This window comes from Artemia sp. Qi Xiang Cuo, chromosome 5 (genome assembly GCF_049724085.1).
Source record: "Artemia sp. Qi Xiang Cuo chromosome 5, ASM4972408v1, whole genome shotgun sequence".
In the NCBI taxonomy this organism is placed as follows: domain Eukaryota; kingdom Metazoa; phylum Arthropoda; class Branchiopoda; order Anostraca; family Artemiidae; genus Artemia; species Artemia sp. Qi Xiang Cuo.
Genome location: NC_142798.1, coordinates 7,405,750 through 7,432,325, shown reverse-complemented (window position 1 = coordinate 7,432,325; position 26,576 = coordinate 7,405,750). Strand labels below are relative to the sequence as shown.

At 36.4% G+C, this 26,576-nt stretch overlaps 2 protein-coding genes across 3 annotated transcripts in view; one reads left to right on the top strand and one right to left on the bottom strand.

Moving 5' to 3' along the window:
* Window positions 1-20,784, top strand: part of mei-W68 (meiotic W68) — a 76,718-nt gene extending 55,934 nt beyond the window's left edge. For both annotated transcript variants that reach the window (XM_089088709.1, XM_089088710.1), the window contains exon 8: window positions 20,560-20,784. In XM_089088709.1, coding sequence (XP_088944835.1) covers window positions 20,560-20,679 — 120 coding nt within the window. In that variant the 3' untranslated portion in view covers window positions 20,680-20,784. The remainder of the gene's footprint in view (window positions 1-20,559) is intronic.
* LOC148951761 (uncharacterized) lies at window positions 2,703-8,827 on the bottom strand. Its single transcript, XM_089088615.1, is given in 2 exon segments — window positions 2,703-5,163; window positions 8,820-8,827. Coding segments are annotated over 2 exon segments (2,469 nt in total).
* Window positions 20,785-26,576: the final 5,792 nt, after the last annotated feature.

Here is a 26,576-nt window from a genome sequence, read left to right as displayed (position 1 = left end):
ATTTGAATTGTATCCGTGATTATTGCCATCTGAGGTAAATTAGTGTCATTTTTCCTGAAGAATCACCACGTCATTTTTCCTTTCAAATTTCGGGAAATTGGTTTTTGAATTCTTTAAATTTAGGAAAGGATTTGAAGGAATAGTAAGGCCGGCTATGTTGTTCTGATTGATTAATAACTCTTTGTCTACCATAATGAAAATTTGCACTAATATTTAAGGGAAAATTAGCGTATTTCCTACTCTTTGGATCGGAGTGGAGGCCGACTAGTACGCATGGTGCACGTTAGGGTAAATAAATTTTTTGTATTCACTTGTGGTACGTACATTTTTGAGGTAAAACAAGCGAAAACACACGGGGGTAAGGCTTTGGATGACCAGATTTCGTCGTTTTGGCTTTTGTGATTTGTGGCATGCATTGGAGTTTGTGGTTGTGTTCGGAGGAACACGTAGGTGAGTCTATCAATTTACCGTTATTGTTTTTTCGTATTGTTTTCAATTGTTTGATTTTTTTCAGATATTTATGATCATATAATGACTGAGGCCTGCTTCTGTTATTTGGATTGACAGAGGCCCTATATCTATAATTTGGTTAATTATCGTATGCTTATTTGCAGGTAAATCATGCCTTGTGTTGTCATTCTCTGACACATATATATATATATATACATATACATACATATATATATGTACACATCTAACCATCTAGTGACCATGATAAGCTTGCTTATTATGTTGCCGCCGATTACCTGTTTTCCTAATTGTTTCTTAGCTGGGTGATAAATACAATAATAACTTGCGTGTCTACTTTTTTGACTTAATATTTTAAGTTGCTTGGTATTTCATAGCCCTTACTGCAAGTTTGGGTTGTGGTTATATTCAGTCATCTTTCTTTTGATTAAATTTTGTATATTTTGGAGGTCCGTATTTGATTATGTCGTTGGCATGATTATTAAAAATGAATAGTCCACAAACTTGAATTTGACAATATACAGAGTCTACTGTAGCGCCGATCTGAATACTTTTTTTTTTGAATTAAAAGTAATTTTTTGGGCTTTAGTGGTCTGGGGTTAGGGGTTGATAGACGGCCGAACCTAGGACGCGGATTTGCTCATTGTATCTTGCCCTGAAGTAAATCTCCTCATTAAGCGATCCATTGTGATCGTCTGGCTTCCTACTCTGGGGGGGGGGTGTCCGAAATGCTGTTTAGCTATTCCTTAGTAATATAAGGATGGCTATTCATTGCATTTTTTTTTTTTTTTTTTTTTTTTACAATTTAATTTGTAATATGCATTTATTTATATATTTATTTTTTAATTAAATAATATTTTATTTATAGCAGAAAAAAAATTATATATTTTAACTAGTTTTAGCTCTAATATTGGGTTATTTATTACTTTTTTGTCGCTAAACATCACATCCTATAAAATATAGTTGTTGTAATGTATTAGAAGGGGATTTTGACGAGAAAGAATTTTTACCTCTTTTTGTTTTTATTTAGCTCGATTTATTCTCGTGTTTGGCATTTCTTAGTTTTCTGCGGCTTCTGGCGACGGTTGGGTTTTGGGTGTTCCTTGTTGTTCATAGCTTTTTGAGGGATCTTGGCCCGTAATAGCATTCTCTTGGGCGTCAGGGTACTGGTTCCTCGTAATTATATTATTATCCGTTGGAGGATTCTGCTGATTAGTTTTCACTTGGGGTTTCATGTGATGCTGACGAGCCTGATTTGGAATTGCAAAATGTGCAGGTTGGGATGATCCTTCGTTGTAACTATTAGTAAGAAGATTTTCCAAATGGGGGCTGAGGGGTAGATCAATTTCAACGGTAAAACATGTTGCAACCATTTGTTCCAAATTTGAGCAAAAATCTCTCTGTTTCTGTAGTTCCTTATTAATTTCGACATGGTTCTCTTTTAGCTGTTTCTCTAAAATATTTTGCTGCAGTTTAATTATTTCTTTTTGTGCCTTCAAGTGGTCGTACTTATGTTGCATTTCCAGAATCTTTGCCCTCTGGGGTGTTAGGAGTTCTTGTATTGCCATCGTCGCGGACAGGATGGTACTATTCTTGTAATCTTGTACTTTTTTTCCAATTACCTGCAATTTATCGTACAATACTTGTAATTTTAGGATCTGGTCGGGATAATTGTATCCCTCGACAATTGCGGTGTCACTAATTGATTCCATTTCGTTCTGGATTTTGGTGATTCGTTCTTTCACCTCTATAAATTGGGCCTCTATTAATTTGTCTATTTGCTTAGTAATTAGGATCTCATTTATCTTCTTGTTCATTTTTTCTTGGGACGCCTTAACTTCGACAAGCGATTTAAGTATGTTTTCTATCATATTTTCAATTTTCGATTTTTCCGTTATTAATTCGGCCGATGCCACTAGGAGTTTTGCTCGTACTTGAAATAGCTGATCCATACTTGTTCTGTCAGTAATAGGGTTGCACTAGTTGTTTTTCTTTCGGAGGGGGGGGACTTGAACAATTCTCGTCTACTTCTATCTTCGGGGTTATTTACCAAGCCGAAGTTTTTTTTTTCTGTCAAAATTAAATTTTTTATTATTTCGCCCTTTTATGGGCAAAAAAAAAAAATGCGCCAATATAGAATGAAGATTTTTTTTTTTTTTTTTTTCTTTTTTTAAAATTGGCGTTTTTATATAATATTTAAATTTAAATTTTTTTTTGGGGGGGGATAATTTTTCCTATACATATTTAAATTTATCCGGTATATTGCTAATTCTTCCAGATTTCGTGGTAACCTCCTGTTCGTTTTCTGGTGTTTTACTCTTTTTTGACTTTCCCATGGATATTAGGTCAAATTTCTTGTATTGTTTCGAAAGGAATTTCTGGCCTTTTGCCTTAGCTTGTTTTGCATGGGCGGTAGCCGAAGTAGGTTTTTGTTTCTGTGCGTTTTGAAGGTCATCGTCGGATTCGGTAGAAATAGTTTCTGAGGATTCATCATTACGGCTTCTTGGGGTTGTCCCTTGAGGTTTTGTGGTATCACCTGCTGTTGCTTCGTATATCTCGTCTGCTCTAGAGGTTGATGGTTTATTTTCTATTTCCTCACGCTGAGGTCCTGTTTCTGGGGAGTTAAAAGATTCTTGGGAACTTATGGAGGAGTCAAATACTTTTGGAGAATGTCTCCACTGCTTGAATGCCATATCTTCCGGGGGGTGTGGTGTATTTCGTAACATGGTCTGTTTCCAGGAGTGAGGTTCCTTGGGTTTTACTTTAGATACCGTTATGTGATGGTACTGTCCCAAGTTTTCATCTTCAGGGTGTTCCTGTGTCCACGGCAAAGTACTTTGCCTTGTTTTTATCGGATAATTAATAATGTCCATAGCCTCTCTCAGGTTTTTTATATTTTTATCCCTGGGAGGAGTTTTCCTCCTTTTTGTACCTGGGGTTTCCACGGCTCTATTTAGTTCCTCATGTAGCGACCGGGGTCTTTCTATTGGGGTTGCTGGGGATACCATGTCATCAGGAAATCTTTTGGGGGGACATGGAGTTGAAATTCTATCGGGGAAAAATTGGGTTTTTGGCGACAGCGTATAATCCAATTCTTGCTCGGAGCTTTCTGTGGATGAGCTCTCTGGGCTTTTTGGGGCTCTTGCAGGTATGGGTATTAGGGGTTTTCTCTTAGGGATGACTAGATTTTTCATGGCCAAAAATTCTTCAAAATCTTCCTCCTCGCTATTATTTTCAAAATAGTTTTGTTTGAAATTAAAGGGTTTTAGGTCGGATAGCCTGGATTTAGGAAATTGATTTTCCGCGTTTGATGAATCTGAAGATGAGGGTTCGGGTGCCCATTTAACGGGGTATTTGGCACCTTTCATACGGCTTACATGTGCCTTGTATGTTCTTCCGTTTTCTGGATTTATCATTTTAAAAGTAAAATTGTTGTCATATTTTTTGATTATTCTGTAGGGTCCTGAATATTTATTGGAGAGTTTTTTGCCTTCCAATTTAGCTTCATTTTTCAGATATACACGGTCGCCTACCTTAAAATTTATATTTCCTTTGATTTTGGATTCATTCCTCAACTCTTGATTCATTTTACATTTTTCCAACTCTTGTCTGACTATTTTATAGGTTCTTCTCATCTTATTTATAAAATCTTGTTTATAGTCCTCCGTGCTATTGTAATACTGTCTTGATTCTATAATTTCTTGATAAGGTATTTCATAATCGCGTCCGAATAAAAGAAAAAATGGACTTTCTTTAGTTGTTTCCGAGTATGCCGTATTAATTACATTAGTCAAGTAAGGTAGATATTGATCCCAATCGTTTCGGTTGTCCTTTGAATAAATACTTAAAACGTTGGAAAATATTTTGTGCCTATTTTCAATTTTTCCATTAGCTTGGGGATGGTAGGGAGAGGTTACTAGTTTTTCTATTTTAAGGAAACTCATTAAATCCTTAGTTACTTTAGAAACGAAGTTAGGTCCATTGTCGCTAATGACCCGTTGAGGAACGCCAAACTTCAAAAATATTTTTGCTAGGGCTTTACTAGTGGCATATGCGCCTTGATTTTTCAATGCTTTGGCAAAAGTGAAGCCGGTAAAATGGTCTATTGCTGAGAGGATGCAAGTATGACCTCTATTAGAAACAGGTAGCCCTCCACTTGTACCAAAAAGGTCAAATGAAACGATGTCGAAAGGGAACCTTGCTATTGGCACTCTTCCCAAGGGGGGATTAGTGTACGTTTGAGGATTTTTTCTTAAATTACAAGCTTCGCATGTACTTATAAAGTCTTTGAGTTTTGTTAATGCCGACGGGACATAAAAGTATTGTTTTAACTTGTGAAATGTTTTGGTTATTCCTAAGTGTCCGCCTATTTCCGAATGGAAGTACTCAAAGGCAGGTATTATTAAGTTTTGGGGGAGCACTGGGATTATTAAGGTTTGACTTCTATTCGTTTCACCTGTTACCATCCGGCAAAGGATTTCTTCGTCAAGGTCATAATAGAAACTGTCTATTTCCCGTCTTAGGGCTTAGAACTTATCAGGGAGATTATCTGAATTCACGAAGTAGTTAATGAGGGTCAAACACATTTCATCCTTAACTTGGTTTCTTTTAATATTTGCTAAGGATAAGGGACTTTCTCGTGGTCCTTCTTCTTCTGTAAGGATTTTTGGTATATTCTTCTTCTGTTTTTGTTTACTGGGATTAATGGCATTTATTTGTTTAGTTTCATTATCTGAAGAGTTATTCTCAGGGTATCTACTTAGGTAATCGCAAGGGGCATTCTGTTTACCGGTCACGTGTTCAAATTCGTAATCCAGATCCTGGATTTTCATTATCCATCGCGCTAAAATTCCGGTTGGATTCTTGAATGTGCTCAGGTACTGTAAGCTTTTATGGTCCGAGCGCAGTTTAAATTTTCGTCCTACTAGATAATGTCTGAATTTGTCTAAGTGGTAAATTATAGATAGTAACTCCAATTGCGTTGCTTAATAACTACTTTCTCCTTTGGTTAGAGTTCTACTTGAAGAGCATATGACTTTCTCTGTATATCGTGGGGGGTCCTGTTGGGGAGTTGGGTTGTTTTCCACGAGGATTATTTGGGAAAGGATTGCACCGACACCTAGAGCTGAAGCATCAGTGGTAACCACAAATGTTCCTTTTTCAAAGTCTGGTAACGCTAATATTGGTTCAGAGGTAAGAGCTTTCTTGAGGATGTTTAAGGAAGTTTGAGCTTCCTGAGACCAGGTAACATTTTGGGAATTCCCTTTAGTTAGATCTGTTAGGGGTTTTGCGATTTGGGCGTAGTTGCGTATAAATTTTCTAAAATAACTGGTTAAACCAATAATGCCTCTTAATTGTTTCATGGTTTTTGGCGGCTTAAGATTCTCTACACATTTTATCTTCTCAGGGTCCGGTGATATTTGACCTTGGGTCACTATCATTCCTAAGAATTTTATTTTGGATTGAAACAAATTTACTTTTTCCGGTCTACATTTCTAATTACCCTCTCTGAATTTTTCGAAAACTTTGATTAATGTGTTTAAATGGTCTTCTGGTGTTTCTCCCACACAAATAACATCATCCACAAAATGGATAATATTTTCTATACCTCGTAATAAGTGTAACAGGGGTCTACATAATGCACTTGAACTGGTTTTGAGTCCAAAGGGTACTCTCAAATATTCATAAGATCCACATTCCGTCGTTGAAAAGGCCGTTTTATAGACGTCATTATCTGCTACTTTAACTTGGTGATAACCCTGCGTGAGGTCAAGAGATGTAAAAATTTTATTTTTGGTTGAAATGGAATCCAGGATTTCATCAATTCGGGGCAGGGGAAATTTGTCACTAACTACTTGCTTATTTAAGGCTCTATAATCTACTACAAGCCTAAGGTCCTTGTTCTTTTTTGGTACTAGAATAACGGGGGCTGAATACGGGCTTATACTTGGCATTTTTATATTGTTTCTTTCGCATGTACGGACTTTATTTTTTACACAGATTGTAGAGGCAGAGGGGATGCGATACGGTTGTGGAGCTCTAGGTAAACCGCTCGATTGGATAGTGTTTAGCAGAAGGCGTCAACACTATGTCTTACTCGCACGTATAAAAAATATCTCTAAAGTTCCAAAGTAATTCACATAATTTTTCCTTTAATTGCGTATCTTGGATATGATCTAATTCAAATTTTTCAAAAAATTGGGGTTTTGTTAGGGGGTACCTATTCTTTGGATTGTTAGTTCCAATATTATTAACTAAGCTTTCCTTGGAGTCTTTCTAGTTGTTCAGCTCATGTTCAGAAATAATTTGTATTTCAACGAGACATGATCCTTTTTTCAATGTAATCATATCGTTTTCATGCGTGTTAGTTAACCAAATAAAACCTTCGCCTTTTTCATATGAAATGATCTGTTCTTCACAAAACAGATTTTCTGGAATTTCTTTGCACGGGGATGCAAACCAGATTTCAGAATTGTCATTTACAGGGGTGACCATTTGAGAGATTTGCACTCTTTGCATAGTGTTTGGGGGGATTTTTGTTTTACGTACCGCGAACCCATAGTATTTTTCTTTCGAGTCATTTTCTATTAGGTTAAGATTAGCGCTTTCTTGCGTCAAGTCTTCCGCTTGTGGGGTTGGTTGTAAGGGTAAATCCAAGTCCTGTCCCCTTACAACAGTAATTAGATTTATTATTTCAGTCCATAATTCAGTTATTTTCTTTATTTCTTTTTGTCTATACTCCTGCATTTTTCCTATTTTTGCTTTTACTGACTTGATCCATTTGCTGCTTAAATTTCTCCCACGAGACGAGAGATAGGGTACAAAAGATTTTATTCTATTTACTGTTGCTTCCCCTCCCTCCACGCGTTGGAGAATAGGATCGCATGGATACACGAGTCTGTTATTCGCTATATCTAATAACACCTTATTAGATTTAAAAAAATTGGCACCAATTATCGCTTCATATGGAAAATTTTTGCAGATTATGAAGTTTGTAGGAAAGATTTTATTGTCTTTTGTCACATCTAAACATATGGAGCCTACAGCCTCCAGCCTATGACCTGTGACACTAGTTAAATTGGGAATATTGAAATTTTTCCGTCGATTAATATATACTGGTAGTCTATTAAATACATTCGCATTTATTATGTTAACCGATGCACCTGAATCTATTAATGCTTTGAAATTAATACTCGCAACACTGAAATTATTTAATATAGGTAATATATCATCATCATCACTAAAAGAAGGTACAATTACAGGATGGGACCTGTAAAAAATACTGGCCTCCAGGGTCCCAGTTAATTTTCTTGGGGGCCTTATTCGTTTCCCTGTGCGCTTATCTGATAAGTTGACGTTTGAGTTTGGGGTTCGATGGGAATTTCACCCTCCACTTCCCTAGCATGTGAAAATCCCATTTGATTGACATTTGACTGTCTTGTTTGCCACGTATTATTGCGTGGGTTAAAGTTTCTCGTGCCGACGGCTCGCAGCATTCGTTAGGTTTGTATTGACGATAAGTTTCTTTCGTTTCCCGTCGGAAAAAAATATCACCTGTAGTCTGTTGTATTTCTGTTGAATCTAGTTGGATACACCGTTCGTGAATCGAATTTGTACATATTTTGTCGAATAGTTGGCTTGGGGACCCGATCATTACGTTGTCGGTTGGGGGACGGATTTATATAGGTTTTGGGATTCGTATATTGGGAAGGATTCGTTGGATTTGTACATACGAATCCTTGTTGGTACTAGTTGTGATATGAGGGTAGACGTGGGGGGTTATTTCTCTAGTTTCCTGTCCCATTTGCATTTGAGTTTGTTCTCCTGAACAAATGGTTATCAAAATTGGGGGTTGCTTGTGTAAGGTTATTTCTATTGTGGCAGTCCCTGGCAATGTGTCCTTGATTATTACATGCATAGCATATAATTTGGGGGTTTTGTACGTAGTTTGTTGTATTCGTGGGTACAAAACGTACTATTCTTTGTCTCGTAGGGGTTGGGGATCTATTTTGGTTTGTTTTGGGTGAGTTGTCTCTTGGAAAGAAATTTGGAAAAAGTGCTCGTGATCGTCCCGGAGTTGAATTTTCTACATTATTTATTCTTGACTTATTGTGGTTCGCCACAATTGAGTCTATTTCTATCATTCTATCCACTTCCTGGACTGCTAAGTCTAAAGTTTGGATATTTTTTGATATCAACATTCGGTACAGTTTGGGGCTTAATCCTTGCCCGAAAGCATTTAGTACGATTTTATCGTATAAGGGACCAAACTCTTTTCCGTACTTTGCCTCAATAGATACCATTACCTTGTGCAGGTATTCTCTAACATTTTGTGTTTCATCGAAACATACCGTACCATGCTTTAGTTTGTGTGTTGAACTAGTTTCAACGAATCTTTCTTGGAACGCTTTTAGCAATTTTTCTATTGAGTTTATAGGAAGATTGTTATCTTCCCCTATCGTATTTTCTATCTGTTTCAAGAAGGTTAGTGCTTGTCCCATAAGTCTCATTAACAACATCACTACTAATGATTTTAAGTCTGTTTGAGTAACCTCTACAAATTGAATTAATTGGATAATAAATTCATCAACGTCTGAGTCTCCGTCATATGGAGGTAGAGATTTCGATATTTCAACTGTTTTGGCGATAACTTTTTGCTTTAATAGTTGTTCGTTTTTGTCCAACGAAATATTGGTTTTCTTTTTTTTTTTGGGTTAGAATTCGGTACTGGTTTTTAATTGTTTGATATTATTTAAAATTTATATTTTTTAATTACGTGTCCTCTCTTTTGTACTATTTCCAGAGGATTTAGGCCTAAAAAAAATTTGCACTTGAAAATAGGTAAACAAAATTACACTTTAGAGCATGCAAAGAGAGAAAAAGGATTTCTTGTGGTTAATATTTCTCAACGATTTTTCCTTTTTTGTTTTCAATGTTGTCCTTGTGTTTTTGCTCCTTTAAACCGACCGCGCCAATTCTAATGGGGGGTTTCCTTTGAAAAGGTTGGACAGCCGAGTTTGGTTGAGTTAAAGCTAGTTCTATTGGGGGGGTTTTCGAAATGACTAATTCTTATATCTTTTTTGAGAATTTCCGATTAAATTATCCAATGGGAAATTTAGTTGAGCTCGTGGTTAGCGGTCTGCGAGTGGCTTACCTGAGTGGAGGCTGAACATCTAGAGTGGGGAGCTTAATGTAGGAGTACAGGTAGGGAGCTTATATTGATGGCCATACTGACTCGAAATCAGATTGATGAGTTTCAGTTTCCCTTAGGAGCGAGTGGAGCCACAAGGACTATCGAGCTTGAGAAATATTAACACAAGAGAGTAAAATAAAATAATGATGCATTTATTGTACTTACATAATAGTCGCAGAGTTCTTGGTTATATCAACAAATTCACAACACAGGAAATTATTCAAAGTTTGTACACTTCAAAAGTTTATTAAAACGCAATCATGGTGTAAGACTCAAACTAAGACTCCAAATAGATTCAAACTAAACTGTAAATAGACTGAAAAAGACTCATAGTCGACTCCTAGTAGACTCATAGTAGACTGAAAAAGACTCATAGAATAATCCTGTAAGACTGGCCAAAATTGTTAAGTTCTCACTATCTATCCTCTGCAACTATGCCCGAGGTTACGTTTAGGCGTTGCTAAAAGTGTATTTTCTTAGACCTCATTGGCTGCGCTATTGTCCTACATTACTATTGGACTGGCTTGCACCAATGAGCTACTTGGGTTTAATTACAGTTTATGAGTCTTAAGATGCCACTCTGGAATTTTTCTAGCAACTATAAATTCTACACTGCAATATTTTGCTAACAGGTGTCGCTTAATTTATGACTTTGAAGATATAACTCTGGAATTTTTTCGAAAGATCAAAGTTTTATATTGTAAAATTTTCCCAGCAGGGGGTCGCGTTAATTTCAGTTGAAGTTTAATTTATTTCTTTGAAAGTTTGTTAGTGTTAATACTATTTAATTTCACAAATATAATAAGGTGTTAAACTTATTCTCCAGAACAATGCAATTAGTTTAAGCAAATATTTTACATCTCGAGTGACTACTTTTTTTTTGCATTGTAAATCTTACTTTCTTGACGGTTTGGTATTTTCGAGCGCTTATTATTCGAACACAGGTGTTAGTCACCTGCCGTATGAGATTTGATCAAGCTAATATTTATTGAATACTTTGGAGACGGGGGGTCAGATTTACTTATTACATTTTCTGTGGGAAAGAATTTTGTTTAATTGACTACGTTTATTTCGGTATTTTAAATTGAACACTTGATATTTGTTTGATTTGTAGGTTACTTGAATTTTTGGAATTCACATTCTTGGGTGATGTTCTTTTACTGGGGTAACTTTAATTGGGGAATTTTGATGTATATTTTTTGAGAATCCATCCCATTACAATATCACATGATGTCTGGATTTCTCCTAAAGCCTGTAAGTATTTCCGTGCGAGTTGATAATTTTGTCTGTGATTTGTTAAATAGTATCTTGGAGTTAAATATTACCTTTCCACTGTCTCTCGTCCATGGGATATTATAACAGTTCATGCTGTTTAATATCTAAAATCCCCTTTGCAATATTGACGTGGACGTTCAGGCACACAAGGGTTCCCCTCCTGCGAAATTTCAGCATTTGCATAATTTCCCCCATTTTTTCCTATGAGTATTGTACACTTTACCTGTTTTTTTTTTGTTTTTTGTTTTTTTTTATCCGGGCCTTTTCCCTTTAAATTAAACACATGCGCAAGAACCTAATTGAGCCACTTCTGTTCAAAAAAAAACATCCATATTTAATTGTGGCGTCATGTACTTCTGGCCCTCATAAACCGCTATTCTTCTACTAAATATACAAGATATAAACTTATAAACTAAATATACAAGCTATGCTGCTAAAATGGCGGTGGGTAGCAAAGTAGTAATGCTACTTGGTAGTTTTCAATTTTGTTGGCGGATTTTGTCTGAAAATACCATTTTTATATATAAAAATACTTTTTGCTCAAAGATAAGCTGTCAAAACACAAGTTGTGCTGCTTAAGTGTCGGCGGGTTCCACATTAATTAATTTTTTATTTAATAATTTTCTTAATAAATGAATAATCCTAAAAATGTTTTTTTTAACCTGTATTTTAATTTTTTATAGAATACTGCAAGGGCATAATCATTACCTTTAGGAATTTAGGATTCAATTTAAAAAGTAGGCTGGTTAACTTGGTAATAGCTACTAGTAAGAACTAATAAATGTATTTAAGGAGAAACTTATAAATTGAGGAGAAACGTAAACTTATAAAATGACAAATTCATAAATTGAATTTCTGCAGTAAATTAGTAGAAATATAGGAGTCAGAGTTCTTACTTCTTTGAAGAAAATGTTAAGAGTTGGAGCTGTAGTGGGAGCAATTATGTTTAAGATTCAGGAGTTGGAATCGATATATGGAAACTATCTTAGAGTCGGATTTGCTCGTCGGTGGTAAAGTGGACCGACTCCACAGCCCTGCTTTTTTTGCAGTATTAAGGTATATCTTCCCTTTGAAACAAGCAATTTTACAACGAGTTTTGCAGCTGCAATATGCACCAACAAGACAAGATACTTATATAATTGTGCTCATTAGTCTCGCATCTATCCATTCAGCCGAGTGGATTGGTGCGCTGGATTTAGGATCCTTTGTCCGAAAGAGCGAGGGTTCGAATCCTAACGTACCCAATTATTTGATTTGGGACGGGGGTCAGTGGCGTGACTCTGTAAGCTCAGCCAGAGTCGACCCAGCTCTAAATGGCTATCTGGAGAAACCCAGGGAAGGTAAACAGGAAGGGTGTGCGAAAGCACAGGATGGCCGGCCCCCAGCCCCCCATTGCACTTCCTGGCTGAAGGGCCTTGAGACGGAAATCAGCACCGTCGATTCGGACTTTAAGGGTCTAGTGCCGCATCCTTTTTCCTTTTCCTATCCATTCACCCAGCCAGAATTGTGATATTATTCAGAATTTTTCAAACAGTTTGTGGTAACAAACTATAAATAAGGAGCAACCTGGCTCAATAGTAGCCAAAACTCTAAAAAAGGAATTTTGATTTCAATGGTTATATCAAAAGAATAGGCTTTTCTTGCTTATTTCATCTGTTCATATATCTTGCTCATCTCCTTGACCAAGAGTGGTGGAAGGTGAGAAACATAAGCCAACTCAAACCTTTTCAACCAAACCATATCAATCTAGCAGTTGGTCTTTAGCAGTCCGATTGTCGGCTCGATTCTTGGTGCCGTAGAGTGATGCAAAGTGTGTATCGAGAACCCAAGCATATTTTATGTTGTGATTTCTTTATTTTTCATAAAGTTTTGTGTGTATATGGCTCTTGGGTGTTGGAAATACACGATATATCTATCTATCTATATCTATAGTAGGTAGCAATTTTCAGCTACACGACTCTTATAGAGGGACATTCGTACTGGATGGAAGGAGATTTGCATTATAGAAGTCTCAACTTTCTGCTATAAGAGGATCATCAACAGATCAAAGAATAATCCCTAAGACGAAAAGATCAACTCTCTAGATAACTTTATTCTCAAATGTAGAGTCGGTTTGACTATGTAATCAAATGAAGTCATCAAATCAAATGAAGATGCCATAAGAAGCAGCAATACGTCCTTTTTTTAATGATGTATAAACACAACTCTTTCTAAGTATTTTTTTTTATCTTGGTGCGGAGCCACAATTGTTCCGCGTTCCGCTACACAAGAAGGGGTCAAAGGCGATATGTGATAATTACCGTCCTATTAGCCTAACAAGTCAAACTGCCAAGATGTTCACCCGAATTATACTCCAACGGATCAGAGCCGTGTCATCCTTAGTCATAAGAATACCAAGCCGGTTTTCGCCCTGGGAGATCGACCATTGATCAAATTTTGGTAAAATTCTACTTTCGCTACTTTTTACTATCTAAGAAAGGGGTTAGGTTTGGAAAATGAAACTTTCAGGGATGGGTCTACAGTCTAGAGTATGTCCCGGGAAGGTATTTTGAAGTACCTACCTCCACTCCTTCTCCCTCTAGAGGGCCCTGACCTTTGATGACCTTTAAAAATCTGTGAGTTATAGAAGTGAAACCTTGCAAAAAAGATCTTCTAATTAAATGAAGTATAACAAAATTGTTTTCAGCTTCACAACTTTGCTCAATCCCAATTTATAAGGTTTCAAAGATATGCAAATACATTTCCTAAATTCTGGAAATAAAACTTTGATATGGCTTAAAATCCTGCTCAAATAACTGAAATTGCATTTTCAGAGCAAAAGCCAGAGAAAAAGAAATTTATAACTGAAAATTAAGGTAAAATGTTGTTTTGGTAAAATTTCAATGGGTATAGACCTGTCATGTAGGCAAATTTCAGGACCCTCTTGAGGGAGAAGGAGAGGAGATAGGTACTCCAAAATACCTTCCCAGAACATTCTTTGGCCTGTAGACCCATACCTGAAAATTTCATTTTCCTAACCTAAACCCATTCCAAGATAGCCAAAAGTAGCTAAAGTAGAATTTTACCCAAATTTTCACTATTCGCCAAATTTTAGAGAAACATCTGAAATTCGGTCGCGACCTGTATCAGCTCTTCATCGACTTTAGGCAAGCATTTGACCTTATTTGGAGAAATGGCCTATGGCATATCCTCCTCCATTACGGAATCCAACGAAACCTAGTAGATCTTATCAAAGATATGTACTCCAAATTTGGGAGTCACGTCACGACTGGTGAAGGTCTCACTGACAGTTTCCAGACGTCTGCAGGTGCCCTTCAAGGATTCCTCTCGTCTCCAGAGCTGTTCAACCTTTTCCTCACAGCAGTCTTATCCCTGGTGGAAACAACTTGCAGCGCACATATAGGGGGTGTTCAGATAGATAAGCTAACCTACGCCGACGAACTTGACGAAATGGCTGAAACACCCGAGGATCTACAAGCCGTTGCTGACGACGTCCTCGAAGCCACTAGTTCTTTAGGAATGATCATAAATGTATCAAAAACAAAGGCTATGTGCTGCTCACTAAAGCTGCCGAACAAAGTTAACCCGGACCTGAAACATAATGGAGAGAATTCCTAGTGGGTCGACGTGTTCTCTTATCTCGGTAATTAGATCATCAGCGACAACAGTCTATTAAAAGACATTAAAAGACGTCTTGCCCTCGCGAGTTCCAGTTTCAAAGCCCTTATGCCCATATGGCAAAGCAAGGATTTGTCTCTGCAGATTAAGACACGACTTTTCAATACCCTGATCATCCCCATCGCAATCTATTCATGTGAAACATGGACGCTGAAGGTAAATGACAATCGTCGACTCGCAGCATTTGAAACTAAGTGCCTCCGCCGCATCGCCGGGATCACTTACCTTGATAGAATCTCAAATGTCAAACTTCTCGAGCGCCTTAAAGTACAACAAACAAATCTCACGAAGATCCAGCTCCAGCAACTTCGATGGCTCGGTCACGTACAACGGATGAGTCGGTCCCGCCTCCCTAAAATCACCTCCGAAGGCCAGATTCAAGGTTCTCGTCCTCGTGGTCGTCCCCCAAAAAGGTGGAAGGAAAATTTCGCACTTCATCGCCTCTCGGACCTTCTTCGCCTAGCAGAAGACCGTGAAGCATACAAAAGGCACATCCACGCCATTACGAAGAAAGAGGCCCCAAGACGACCTTCAAGGACGGATGGGACTTAAGTAAGTAAGTAAGTAATACCGACGTTATTATTAGTGTATTTAGCTCTCAATTTAATTTGCCTGGTAAAAAGCTTCTTTGATAATAAGCTAACCCTGCTCTTTTCCAAAAAATACTACATTTTTCTCGTCTTCACGTGCGAAATGTCATGTCAGCAATGTGAAATGCCAAAGAAAAAACAATAAATAACTGTCTGTAACACTCAAATTGTGTAACCAGTTAAACCTTTTTTAATTTTTGGTGTGATAAGGGAGTGTTGTTACAAAATTTACTTCTAAAGGTTAGTCTTTCTTTCCAAAGCAATTCGTTTTTGTGTAAAAATTTTGTTGAGAAAATATTATATGCTTTCTTTCTTTTTTAAGAATATTATTCAACAGCTCTTAAGCCTTATTTTTTCTTCGTTTTTAAAAATATTTTTCCTTGTAATTTGAATAAGGGAGAATAAATTGCCCTTAACCCTTGATAGAAAGGCACTGGCACTGATCTTACAGACGCTTACACACTAATCTTGAATTTCTTTATGATAGTTTATCTGATCTTTACGAACGTCAGAAAAGTGATCTTTTAAAGGACAATGAAATCAAAATGTTAAAAGTCGGTTTTCAGCTAGCAATTGTTGAGGCTATCCATGCATTTAAATCCCATATATCGCCCAGTGTGTCTCCTTCAGCTGATAATTCTAATCCAAATATGCATTATCTAAATTCTTCAAGTTGCGTAAAAACTGTAAAATCCTTTGAACCTGAAAACGTCTCTATATGTAATCAAGCTAGTGCTAGTGAACTTGCCTCGTCAGAATTTTTTCAGGGGATTAGCAAGGCTACACCAACTATTCCTTCCACCCTTGTTTTAACTGAAATTTTTTTTTTATTGGAATCCAGTCGTCATAACACATCTTTAAAAATGGACAGTGATGTCGAACTTACAGCCGGAAATTCTCACTCTATGCAATCATATATTAATATAAATGAGTTATGTGATCTTAAGTGTAATTAACCTTATGTGTGCTTTAGATTTTTAGACAGTAGATGTTTGTCTAGTAATTGTAGATATCTACACATTTGTAAGTTTCATATTTTTAGCCGTTGTATAAATAATCTGTGCAAATACCCTCATGCTGATATCTGTAAACAGTTTTCAAGTTGAAGATGCTTTGGCTGAGCAAAACATCATATCAAATTGCCCATTAAGAGTCGTTGTAGGTTCCACAAAACTCGGCTACCCAGAGGCCATCTAAATTCTGCTAATCCTACTAAATATTTTTTAGACCATCGCTCACGCACAAGAAAGCCCACGAGCCATCCAGTTCTGACCAATCGAGTACCTATCCCAATCATCCCCCAGTCTCCATATCCCGTTTTCTGCCCCCGTCCTTCTTTTTTGAAGTTTAACCTTCTCAACCCTCCGGCGACGTCCCAACAATTTCTAACCTTTCATCTATAAATATCCACCATTTTGCGTACTCACACAACGTGAACTCTTTGTACCATTTCCCTGCAAAAATAACCTCATCTCTCTTGATTCATCCAGTTCACCCCAAACTCAACCGCTACTTTGTTACCGCTGTTTAGAGTCTCCGCTAGTACCTGCTCAATTAAATACAATTGTATTTGAAAAAGATGGATTTGATACCCCTGTACCTTGATCTCACTATCCAAGTTTAGCCTCCGTCAAGAATTCCACTAGAACCCCTGATCCCATCTGTGATATAAAAAAAGTAAAGTATAAAAACGGTACCTTCACAAGTCGCTTTCGATTCCCCACACTTATGTTGAGCAACGCTGAAAGCCTTAACTTTGAAAAACTTAATGAATTATACACCCTTTCAAAATATATAGATTAGATGTAATCGCTATTACTGAAGCTCAAAATTTGCACATGTTAAAGATTAACAATTTTTCTCAGTTTATTAAACTCTGACCAGAAAACCACCCTCTGGGTAAGAAAGGAGGCAGAATTCTATTTTTTGTCCGTGATACTCATACTGAAGTGGAATATCAATTCCGTGTCTTGCTCCCCTTGATGAGAATATGTGGGTGTGTTCGACACAAAGTCTTGCCGCGTCCTTTCAATTTAATTGTCCAATGTTTTTTTCATTACTTCACTAATCAGAGATCCGTTGACAAAATAAATTTTATCGAAAAATTATATGCAAGTGCTGACTTTGTACTATCAAAATACCCAAATACAGGAATTTTACTGATGTGTGACGCAAACGATATAAGACTTGATTCTACATGTAACGCCTTTAATTTAAAACAGGTCGTTAATGTCCCTACTACAAAAGGCAATACTACTCTTGATTTAATTTGAACTAATCTTTCAAAGTTTTACAAACACGTCTCCACTCTGCCCCCTCTAGGGGGTAGTTACCACTTTAGCCTTTTCCTATCTCCGCTGGCTAAAGTTAAACAGTCGTGTTCTACAACTTAAAACGCGTATATAACACGAACTGACTCATGACTTTTAAAATTTTGCTACGGAATTACTACTGAAAATTGGTCCACTGTGTATCAAACAAATGACGTTGACTAAATGGCTTTGTCCCTCCAAAATTTATTGAGGAGTAATTATGAATCCCACTTCCCTGAGAAAAAATTTAAAACGTCTTCTACAGATAAGCCTTATGTTACTGAGTCTTTTAAAAAACTTATAAGAAAAAAAAATCAATTTTATCAAAGCAGGTCGTATTACTGAGGCTAATAGTCTAAGGAAGTCCCTAAAGCAAAAATTAAGAAAAGTAGCTTCTAATTATTATAATAGTAAAGTCAAAGATTTGTATTCTAACAAGCCTAAGCAATGGTACAGAAAAATTAAAGAAATATGCGGAAAAAGTCCTTCCGAAGTTGATTTTCATCTCCCTGAACCCCCTAATAAGACTGCCAACGAATTAAACTTGTACCTTGCTTCCATCGTGCAAAGTCTCCCCCCTTTCACTGGCTCAAGTCCAACCATTCCTCCCAATACTTCCTTCTCCTTTCTTTCTCCATTTTATCTTATAATAAAAAGCTCTAACGCTCAGAAAATCAAGCATTTGCCTCTTGGTCATCCTTATTGACTTAATTAAAGCCTTTTCAGACAAAATTGCTGACCCTTTATCAAATATTTTCAAACACATCACAAAGTTTGTTAAATTCCCAAGTTGCTCAAAACAAGGTTTTATAACACCTTTCCCAAAAAAATGCACCAGTCTGACTTTCGCCAATATTCGCCCCATTACACTCACTTCAGTTTTTTCCAAACTTTATGAAAGTTTCATCTGTGACTGGCTTAGGGATATAATTTGTCCGTGTATTGACACCCGGCAGTTTGGTAACTTAAGGAAAACTTCCACCACCCATTACCTTGTGCACTTAATGCATACCATTGTAAGTAACCTTGATAAACCAAATGTTTGGCTGAACCTTGTCTTAGTTGATTTCCAAAAAAGCTTTTGACCTGATTGACCAAAACATCCTAATTTGTTCACAACTGGTTAATTTTGAACTTGATCCTCTGTTAGAAAATATTCCTATATCGTTTCTTTCAAATAGATATGAAGTTGTTAAATATAAAAAAATTTTCCCCAATCCCCTGTCTATATATTGTGGAGCTCCTAAAGGAACCTTATTGGGACCACTTTTATTTCTTGTCATGATTAACGATAGTGGTAGGGATTGTCCCCAAAAATGGAAATACGTGGATGACTTTTCGATCCTTGAGGTATGTCACAGGAATACTAAAAGTGACCCCATTGAAATCCTAACCCACATTTCAGATGATGCTAAGAACATAAAGATGAAAGTAAATTCCACCAAATCAAATATAATGACGATAATTTTTTTGAAACCCACTTCCGCTTTCCTTGACCCTATCCCACCAGAAATGCTTGTGAAACATGTTAAACTCATTGGTGTCACAATTTCAAATAATTTTAAATGGAACATGCGTGTTTCTAATATTGATAAACAAGCAAACGTTTCATTATCTATGTTAAAAATTTTAAACAGATTTAATTGCCCTAAGATGCAGTCCCTCCGTGTTTATTTATCATTTATCAGGCCGCTATTAGAATATGCATGCCCGGTCTGGCACTCGCATCTTTCAAGCGAGCTTAGTGACAAAATTGAGTCGGTCCGAAAGCGTTCGCTCAGGATCATCTATAAAAAGAGCAAAATTCCATACTCCTTCCTCCTTAAATCCGCAGGTATTACCACGTGAAAAGAAAGGAGAGTACAAATTTGTTTGCGTTTTGCTAAATCCACAATATCAATTCCTCGTACTGAGGACATCTTCCGTGATTTACATGACCCCATTAGACCCCGTCTCCCCTGCTTAGCTTCCTTGGCAATTCCAACATATTTACCTTTCAACACCGTTAATTAGAGGTTCCGGAAAAGTTTTATCCCCTTTATTTTGGAGCACCTAAATAATCCCTGAAATATGCTCTCTACCAAAATTAACTCCTCTGTCCCTTATTTTAGTTGTTGTGTATGTTCACAATAATCATGCGTCATTTTTTTTCTCTTTATCTTTGTCACTTTTATTTTCCCTTTTGTTGATAATTATTTATGTTAAATTTATTTTCTTACCTTTAATTTTAAATATTTTTTCATTTAATTGTTTTGCTTTCTTTAACTGTAAATATTTCTTTTGAAAACTAATTTGGATTGATTTTAAGTGTTTTTTTTTTTAATTTTATGTCTTTGACCTTGAACACGATTTCGGGAATGTTTTTCTTCTTGACTATGATTTTCTTTTATCCCCCACCCCTTATTCTTCCATTATTCTGTTTCTATTCTAGTCATTTGTTAAATTCTTATCGACAATTTTTTATGCTTGATTAGTGTTTCTTTTCTTGCTGTATTATTTGTTTCTTCGTTTTGCTTTGTCTATTTCTTTTTGACATATGAAGCGAATTCGGCTCTATTAGAGCTTTTGATAGCCTTTGGAAAATAAATATTATCTTATCTTATCTCTTATCAAACTATGCCATAAACGGCTAGATTAAAATGCTTTTTGCCAAATTTAGGGTTTTTTGAAGCATGCCACTCAAGCTTTAGAAGGTAATCCTCACTAGTGCGAATGTCGTACCCCCCCCCCCAAAAAAAAAGAAACATGGGGCCTAAAGATGCACTTTTTGACATTTAGGCCCAGGCACATACGCAGGGAGAGGAGTCTTCGGATCTATCTCCCTCCCTGTTAAGATGTTAGCAATTGCTTTGGTAATTATCCCCCCCCCCTAAAATTTGCGTGGACGTGAGTGTCCCATAATCAGGAAAAGTACTAAAAAACTGAAACGTGTCTTTTGGGGCTTTATTAAATTTAAATACTCACTTTAAGATTTCAAATTTCATCAGATATGACTTTTACAATTAACATGGTAGTAAGATTTATACAACTTTTTGAATTTCAGATGAGTATTATGAAGCGCCTTGGAGTCAAAGCAGAGATTGAAGCATTAGTTAGTATTTCTCCTAAGTTTCTCACAGAAGTCTATTTGCCGTCCAAAATTAGAGCCAAAGGATGGATTTGAGCCCTTCTCCTTTCTATTGTTCATTATTTAGCAATTTTCAGATTTTTTGTACTCGCTTCTTTGTTATATGTTGATTTTTAAAGAGGAAATAAAATGATTTATGAAATGAAATAAAATGATAAAATGTATAATGATATTCGAACGGCAAGGAATTTCTTATGGGGAAATAACCGATCGCATGGCAAATTCGCTCGTCCATGTATTTGGCGAAGCTTTTATTTTGGAAATGTTGATTGCTGCTACTTCCTCAATGCCTTGCTTTTTATCACTATGTCAACTATATTATAATATTATAAAGTGTAAGTACTTAGCACGAAAAAAATCTGCGAAAAACTAATTTTACCACTTTCCATGAACTAGATCATGGAAATTATGCCTATCTGCCTCATGCATCTGAAGCTGCGTTTTCATTTGTTTTTTTTGCTGAAATTTGCTAGGTGATGTCAAAATCAATGACCGCTTAATATGTTTCTTGGTCGGACGAACCGCTTCATATGTAGGGTCTCTTGATCGGTGACCCTTTTCAACATGACTTGGTCAACCGGGACTGAAAGCCAACAGCCAATGAATAAAAACTTTGATGGGACGGGTGATTCAAGCCACTTCAGCTCCAGCAAAGACCACGCTCGAAAACTCCTTAGGGGGTGGTAAGTTGATACTTGTAGAATATCAAGATAATTGAGGAGGGGCTGAATTTCCACATATACAGCCAGGTCTGGATTATCAATAGTCCCACTAGGCCTGAGCCTATGGGCACGCTTTGCCAGGGTGCAATAAATTCTCTCTGATTGACTTTTTCTTGACAAAGACTTGAATCGTGTGATTTATCGTCAAAATGCCAGGTGCACTCCGCTGCCGCTCTGCCCATTCAAAGGAAAGTTATTTTAGAACAACACATGAATTCCGGGGCCACTTATAAACCGTCAGATGTGTCCCAAGAATGGCAGCGGAGAGTTCAGTATCACTTCTCTCTTTCATTACTTTTGGCTCATCAGTGCTTCCATTATCCCCGAATTTTTGGGGATTTCCCTGAAAATCTCGCAAAAATGGAGCGGCGAAAACGCTTGGGCCTAGAAGCGTCAAAGCTCTAAATCCAACCCTCTATAAAGATTGAAAAAAAAAAAAATTATGTAACTTCTACAAACATTTAAGTTTATTGTATTAAAAGAATTTAAGGACAAATGTGGTCAGCCTCAACCCCCTCTAAAGAAAAATTCTTGAAAGATGAACTTGTTGAGGCTGTATTACAGAGACAGAGACTGATATGATAATTATCTCTACTACTGCAGCTTCGGATGGTAGCAAGACCATGTCAATTTCTAGATATTTTGTCATCAATTGGAGAATAATTCTAGGGGATATGTGTATTTTTTTGAAGTGGGGATCAAGAAATAGTGTGATCTGTTCAAGTTCTACGCATGGACTGTTTATTCTTCCCGTCAAAATGTTTCTCAAGCAACTGAGCAAGTTTGGTTTTTGAAGTGGTCAAGTAGGGAAACGTAAGTCTTTAGCGCCCCCACAAAAAGAGAAGCATACTCAGTGAGGGCCTTATATAAGAATTACCGGAGAATAGAGCCTTATATGGGAGATCAGAGGAGATAGACGAATTCAGAAGAAGTGAGCTATATTGAATACCTAGAATGTACATCGCGTAAATTTAATTCTGTGTTCAAACAGTCGCTCTTTTTTCTGACGCAAAACGGCTCAAGCGCAACAGATACATCGAAAACACAGAATTGTTCATTCCAAATGGTATCCTATGGATTCGCATCCCATATGGAAACGCAAACGGGAAAAAGGAATGGTGGCGTGGGACCGATGGCAAAAAAGTATTAGATTGACCTTGCAAGAGATACGATTTTTCGGCATTGAACAATACAAGTTTCTACTATGCACAATTAATTTTGCTGAAACTTCAATTTACGCGTCAGCCCACTGTGATCTTTTTTAACGGATGGTTTAACGCAGTCATTGGACAGTGGCGTCAATTCACGAGAATTTAGGGAGAGAGGGGCAAAATGCCTTTTCAATATCTAGTTAGGGGTGGGGTGGATTTTCTTGTTGTTTTTTTTTCAATGAAAATACCCCCAAAGAGATCTTTTCCAAAACCCACGGGGATAGACCTGTCCCCCCCCAATTGCCACCACTGCTTTTGAATCGTCAAGACACACACATGGGAATTGTTCCCCCCCCCCCCCAAAAAAAAAGATTAAATCTGAGACAAATTTCGAAAATGTCCATTCCTGTGTGTAGCTTTGGACGGTATATCCGAGAAAGTCTCATGTGAGAAGAAAAACCTGTACTTTTGCAGGCCGTATCCCGGGGGGGGGGTGGGGGGGTGTTTGAACCCCCTCCGAAATGTTTGTCCGACTCGTTAAAACGTAACAAAAATGAATATAAAAACATTTTTAATGTGTTTTTTGAAGTTTCCTTTTACCCCCACCCCAAAAATATCCTTTTGTACCCCCCCCCCCCGAAATAAATCCTGGATACGGCCCCTGAATACGTATGGCAAAAATTTTGCCATACGTGCCTGACGAAGGGAATAAGAATCGAATTGAATCGTTTAAAACCCAAGTACAAAAACATTTAGATCAATAAAATGTTTATTCCTTGTATTCTACTGTAAACAAAACAATTATCGAAGAATACAGTCATCTTTAAGTAAAGGCACTTAAACAAGGCAATCTAATAATAACACTACACAACAAATTTGAGCTTATAGAATTCAGAACCAAAATATGTGGTTTTACATGAAATCGAATATGCTACTAACATTTTCCGATTAGTTATAGTTTTTGCTTCAAAATTTGGGTTCGTGAAATTTGCGTTTTTCGGATTTTTTTAATTGCATAGAATATTTTTGTGCTCGGTCCAAATTTTAAATTGATATATTCACTTTTAACGCAATAATTATTCAAATGCTATTTTGTCCGAGACACGAAAATTGAAAAAAAGTTATTATCTGCATGAAACTATGGCTGCTAGAGAAAAAATCGAAAAGGCTGTGCTAATCGAATTTTTGAAATCAGAACAAAAACTGAGCTTAAAAATTCAAATAATAATAACAATTCTAAATCCGCAATAATAAAAAAAAAACAACTATCTCTTCAAACCAAGAGGTAATTGGTCTGTTTATGGTGATTTTTTTTTTTTTTTTAAATCAGCAAGGGAGAACACCAATTTTAAGCTTGCTACGTTTTCATTGTTGCGCATTGCAATAATCACTGAGGTTATATACAAGTAAACAAAAACACGTGCATTCTGAGCAGTAAACAAACCTTTGAAATATTTTACAATGCAGCTGCTTCTAAAAGTATGAGTCCTCTACCGAAGGCAAATAAAGAAAAATGTTTTTTTTTCATAAAAAACGTTTAAATAAAACAACCTTAAAAAAGAGCTAAAAGCTGTTCCAAGTCTTTCTACATCTTCTCCCAAAGAAAGTTGTAGAAATGAAAGGGACTACACCGTAATTTAAAGTCTATTCCAAGCAGAATGAGTGACATAAAAAAAACTTCAAATAAAAAAGAATTCCAAAACCGTTGTCAAATGAAGGTTAAAAGCCACATCCCGACTAAAGAAAAAATGTTAGTAACCTCTTTGAAAAAGCAGAAGGGGGGGAGGGGTTGATGGGTTTCTAAAGGGACTTCCTGAATCGCATTTGCCTACTTAAACTTACTGTTTTGTCCTAATTTTAACTCAACAGAGAAACAAATCAAATATAGATAATGTTCACTAAAATATTTCGTAAAGCGACATAACACTCCAGTTAAAAGGTCTTATACACACACAAGAAATCAACATCCGAAAAATTATTAATTGTTCTCAAGACCGTACCCAGGATTTTTTGTCGGAGGTGGTTTTACTCAAAGATTTTTTTTCCGGGGGGGGGGGGGTACACAAGAAACCCTCAAAAAACGCATACAAAATTTGTTTATATTCGTTTTTGTTAAGTTTTTACGAGTCAAACAAACATTTCGTAACCTCCCCCCTCTGGGCCCGGCCTTGATTGTTCTCATAAGCAAACTGTTATCAATATATAAATATATTATACTATATAGGCTTCCAATTAGTCAATAACCAACTTTAAGAATTTCATATTTTAAGTTTCAACAAAAATCCAGGGTATTGCAAAAGTCGAACAAAAAGGTCAAGGCAAAGAAGAGATAAATGGGAAAAGAAGAGATAAAATGGGTAATATTACTGAAAAAGACATTACGAAATTGTTCACTATTCTCCTCCAGCAAGAATAAAGTAAGAAACAACTAATTACAAAACTATTCTAAAACCCCAAGTGTGTCTTGAATTCAAGGGGGCTGAGGAGCTGCAAAAATCTATGGACCCAAACAAAAAATATCACAAGTCCTAACAGGAATTTAATTGCCATAAAAGTGAGCTAAGAGTAGAATTTTCTTCATCCTAATTTTTACTTTAAGGTAATACGCCCTCCCCAAGTAATTTTTTTTCCTATGGCCTCGCCGAATATCAGTTATGATTGGTAAGAAGATCATTCAAGTGACCCCTTATATTTAGAGAGCTTAAACTTTTCACAGATGGCTTCTTTCCCATAAAAATAGCCCCCCCCCCCTAAAATGAAGGTAAAACTTAATTACAAAAAACCTAACTTCAGATATGTTCAATTTACAGGCCTAATTTGATCTATTTCTCTTTTACAAGTTGAAAATCTGACAAAATTATTTAAAAGGTGATTGTTTTCACTAATCTAGATTTTTTCTGTCCCCCCCCCCTCTTCAAAAAATTATGGATTGTAAGCTGCTTAAATTGTAGCTGGATGTCTCGCCTAGAGTCATTGTAAATACCCTTTCTACATATTTACTTCAGACAAGTTATGGATATCAAATTAGAAAACATGAAAATAATATCAGATCTCGTGATCAGTCCACACACAACCAGTTTCCAAGTCTTTTTAATTTCCTTCAGAAAAAAAAGCGGCAAAAGAGTAGGGAATACATCTTAATGTAAAATTACTTCCAAACAGAATTACTGGAGTCAAAAAAGACTATTAAGACAAAAGCAAAGACTTTTTCTTCGTGGCATCTTGATTATTTGAAATCAGACACAACACAACCAACACAGACCCCCCCCCCCCCAGACAGATCATTGTCTGCTATTAGCCTCATCTTGAGACCAGACAAGGGTTCCAGAGAAGCCGATTCAAGCCGTGTGACTCGTCTGGTCTCAACCAGGAGCGTCGAAGGGCCCCTGTTAATTTAAGGTAAGAGGATGGAATTCTACGACTGAATGACTCGAGATAGACTAAAATCAATTCAACTGAATTAATTCAATCATCAAATTTTTTTTTTCGATTTAGTGAGCTGAGGATAACGTTTATCGAATGAGTTGAATAGGGTAAACATTTCTTAATCTAAAGAGAGTATGCAAATAAATCATGTCTGATTTTTCTGATTTCCTCTTTTCTTCAAACTGAAAATATCTTCTAATCTCTTTATTTATTCAAAATTTCTTCCTTTAAATGAGCTGTATATGAAGGTACCCCGGCTTCTTTTTTTCTAATTAAACAAGCAGTTATATTCAAAAGGATCAAAATATCTTCAATTAAAAGAGCTGTATAAAAAATTCTAATTTAAGTGAACTGTGTGTAAACATTCCACTGCTTGTTCTTCTAAGTCTACTTTTTTCTTCTAATTAAACTGGGTTTTATTTTAAGGAGTATACGAATTTCTTCATTTACAAGAGGTGTATGCAAACCAACCATGGCTTCTTCTAATTCTTTTTTTTTCTTCTCCTAATTAAACAGAGAATTTCTATTCAGTAGGCTCCAAAATTTCTTCAATTAAAAGAGACGTATATATATATATATATATATATATATATATATATATATATATATATATATATATATATATATATATATA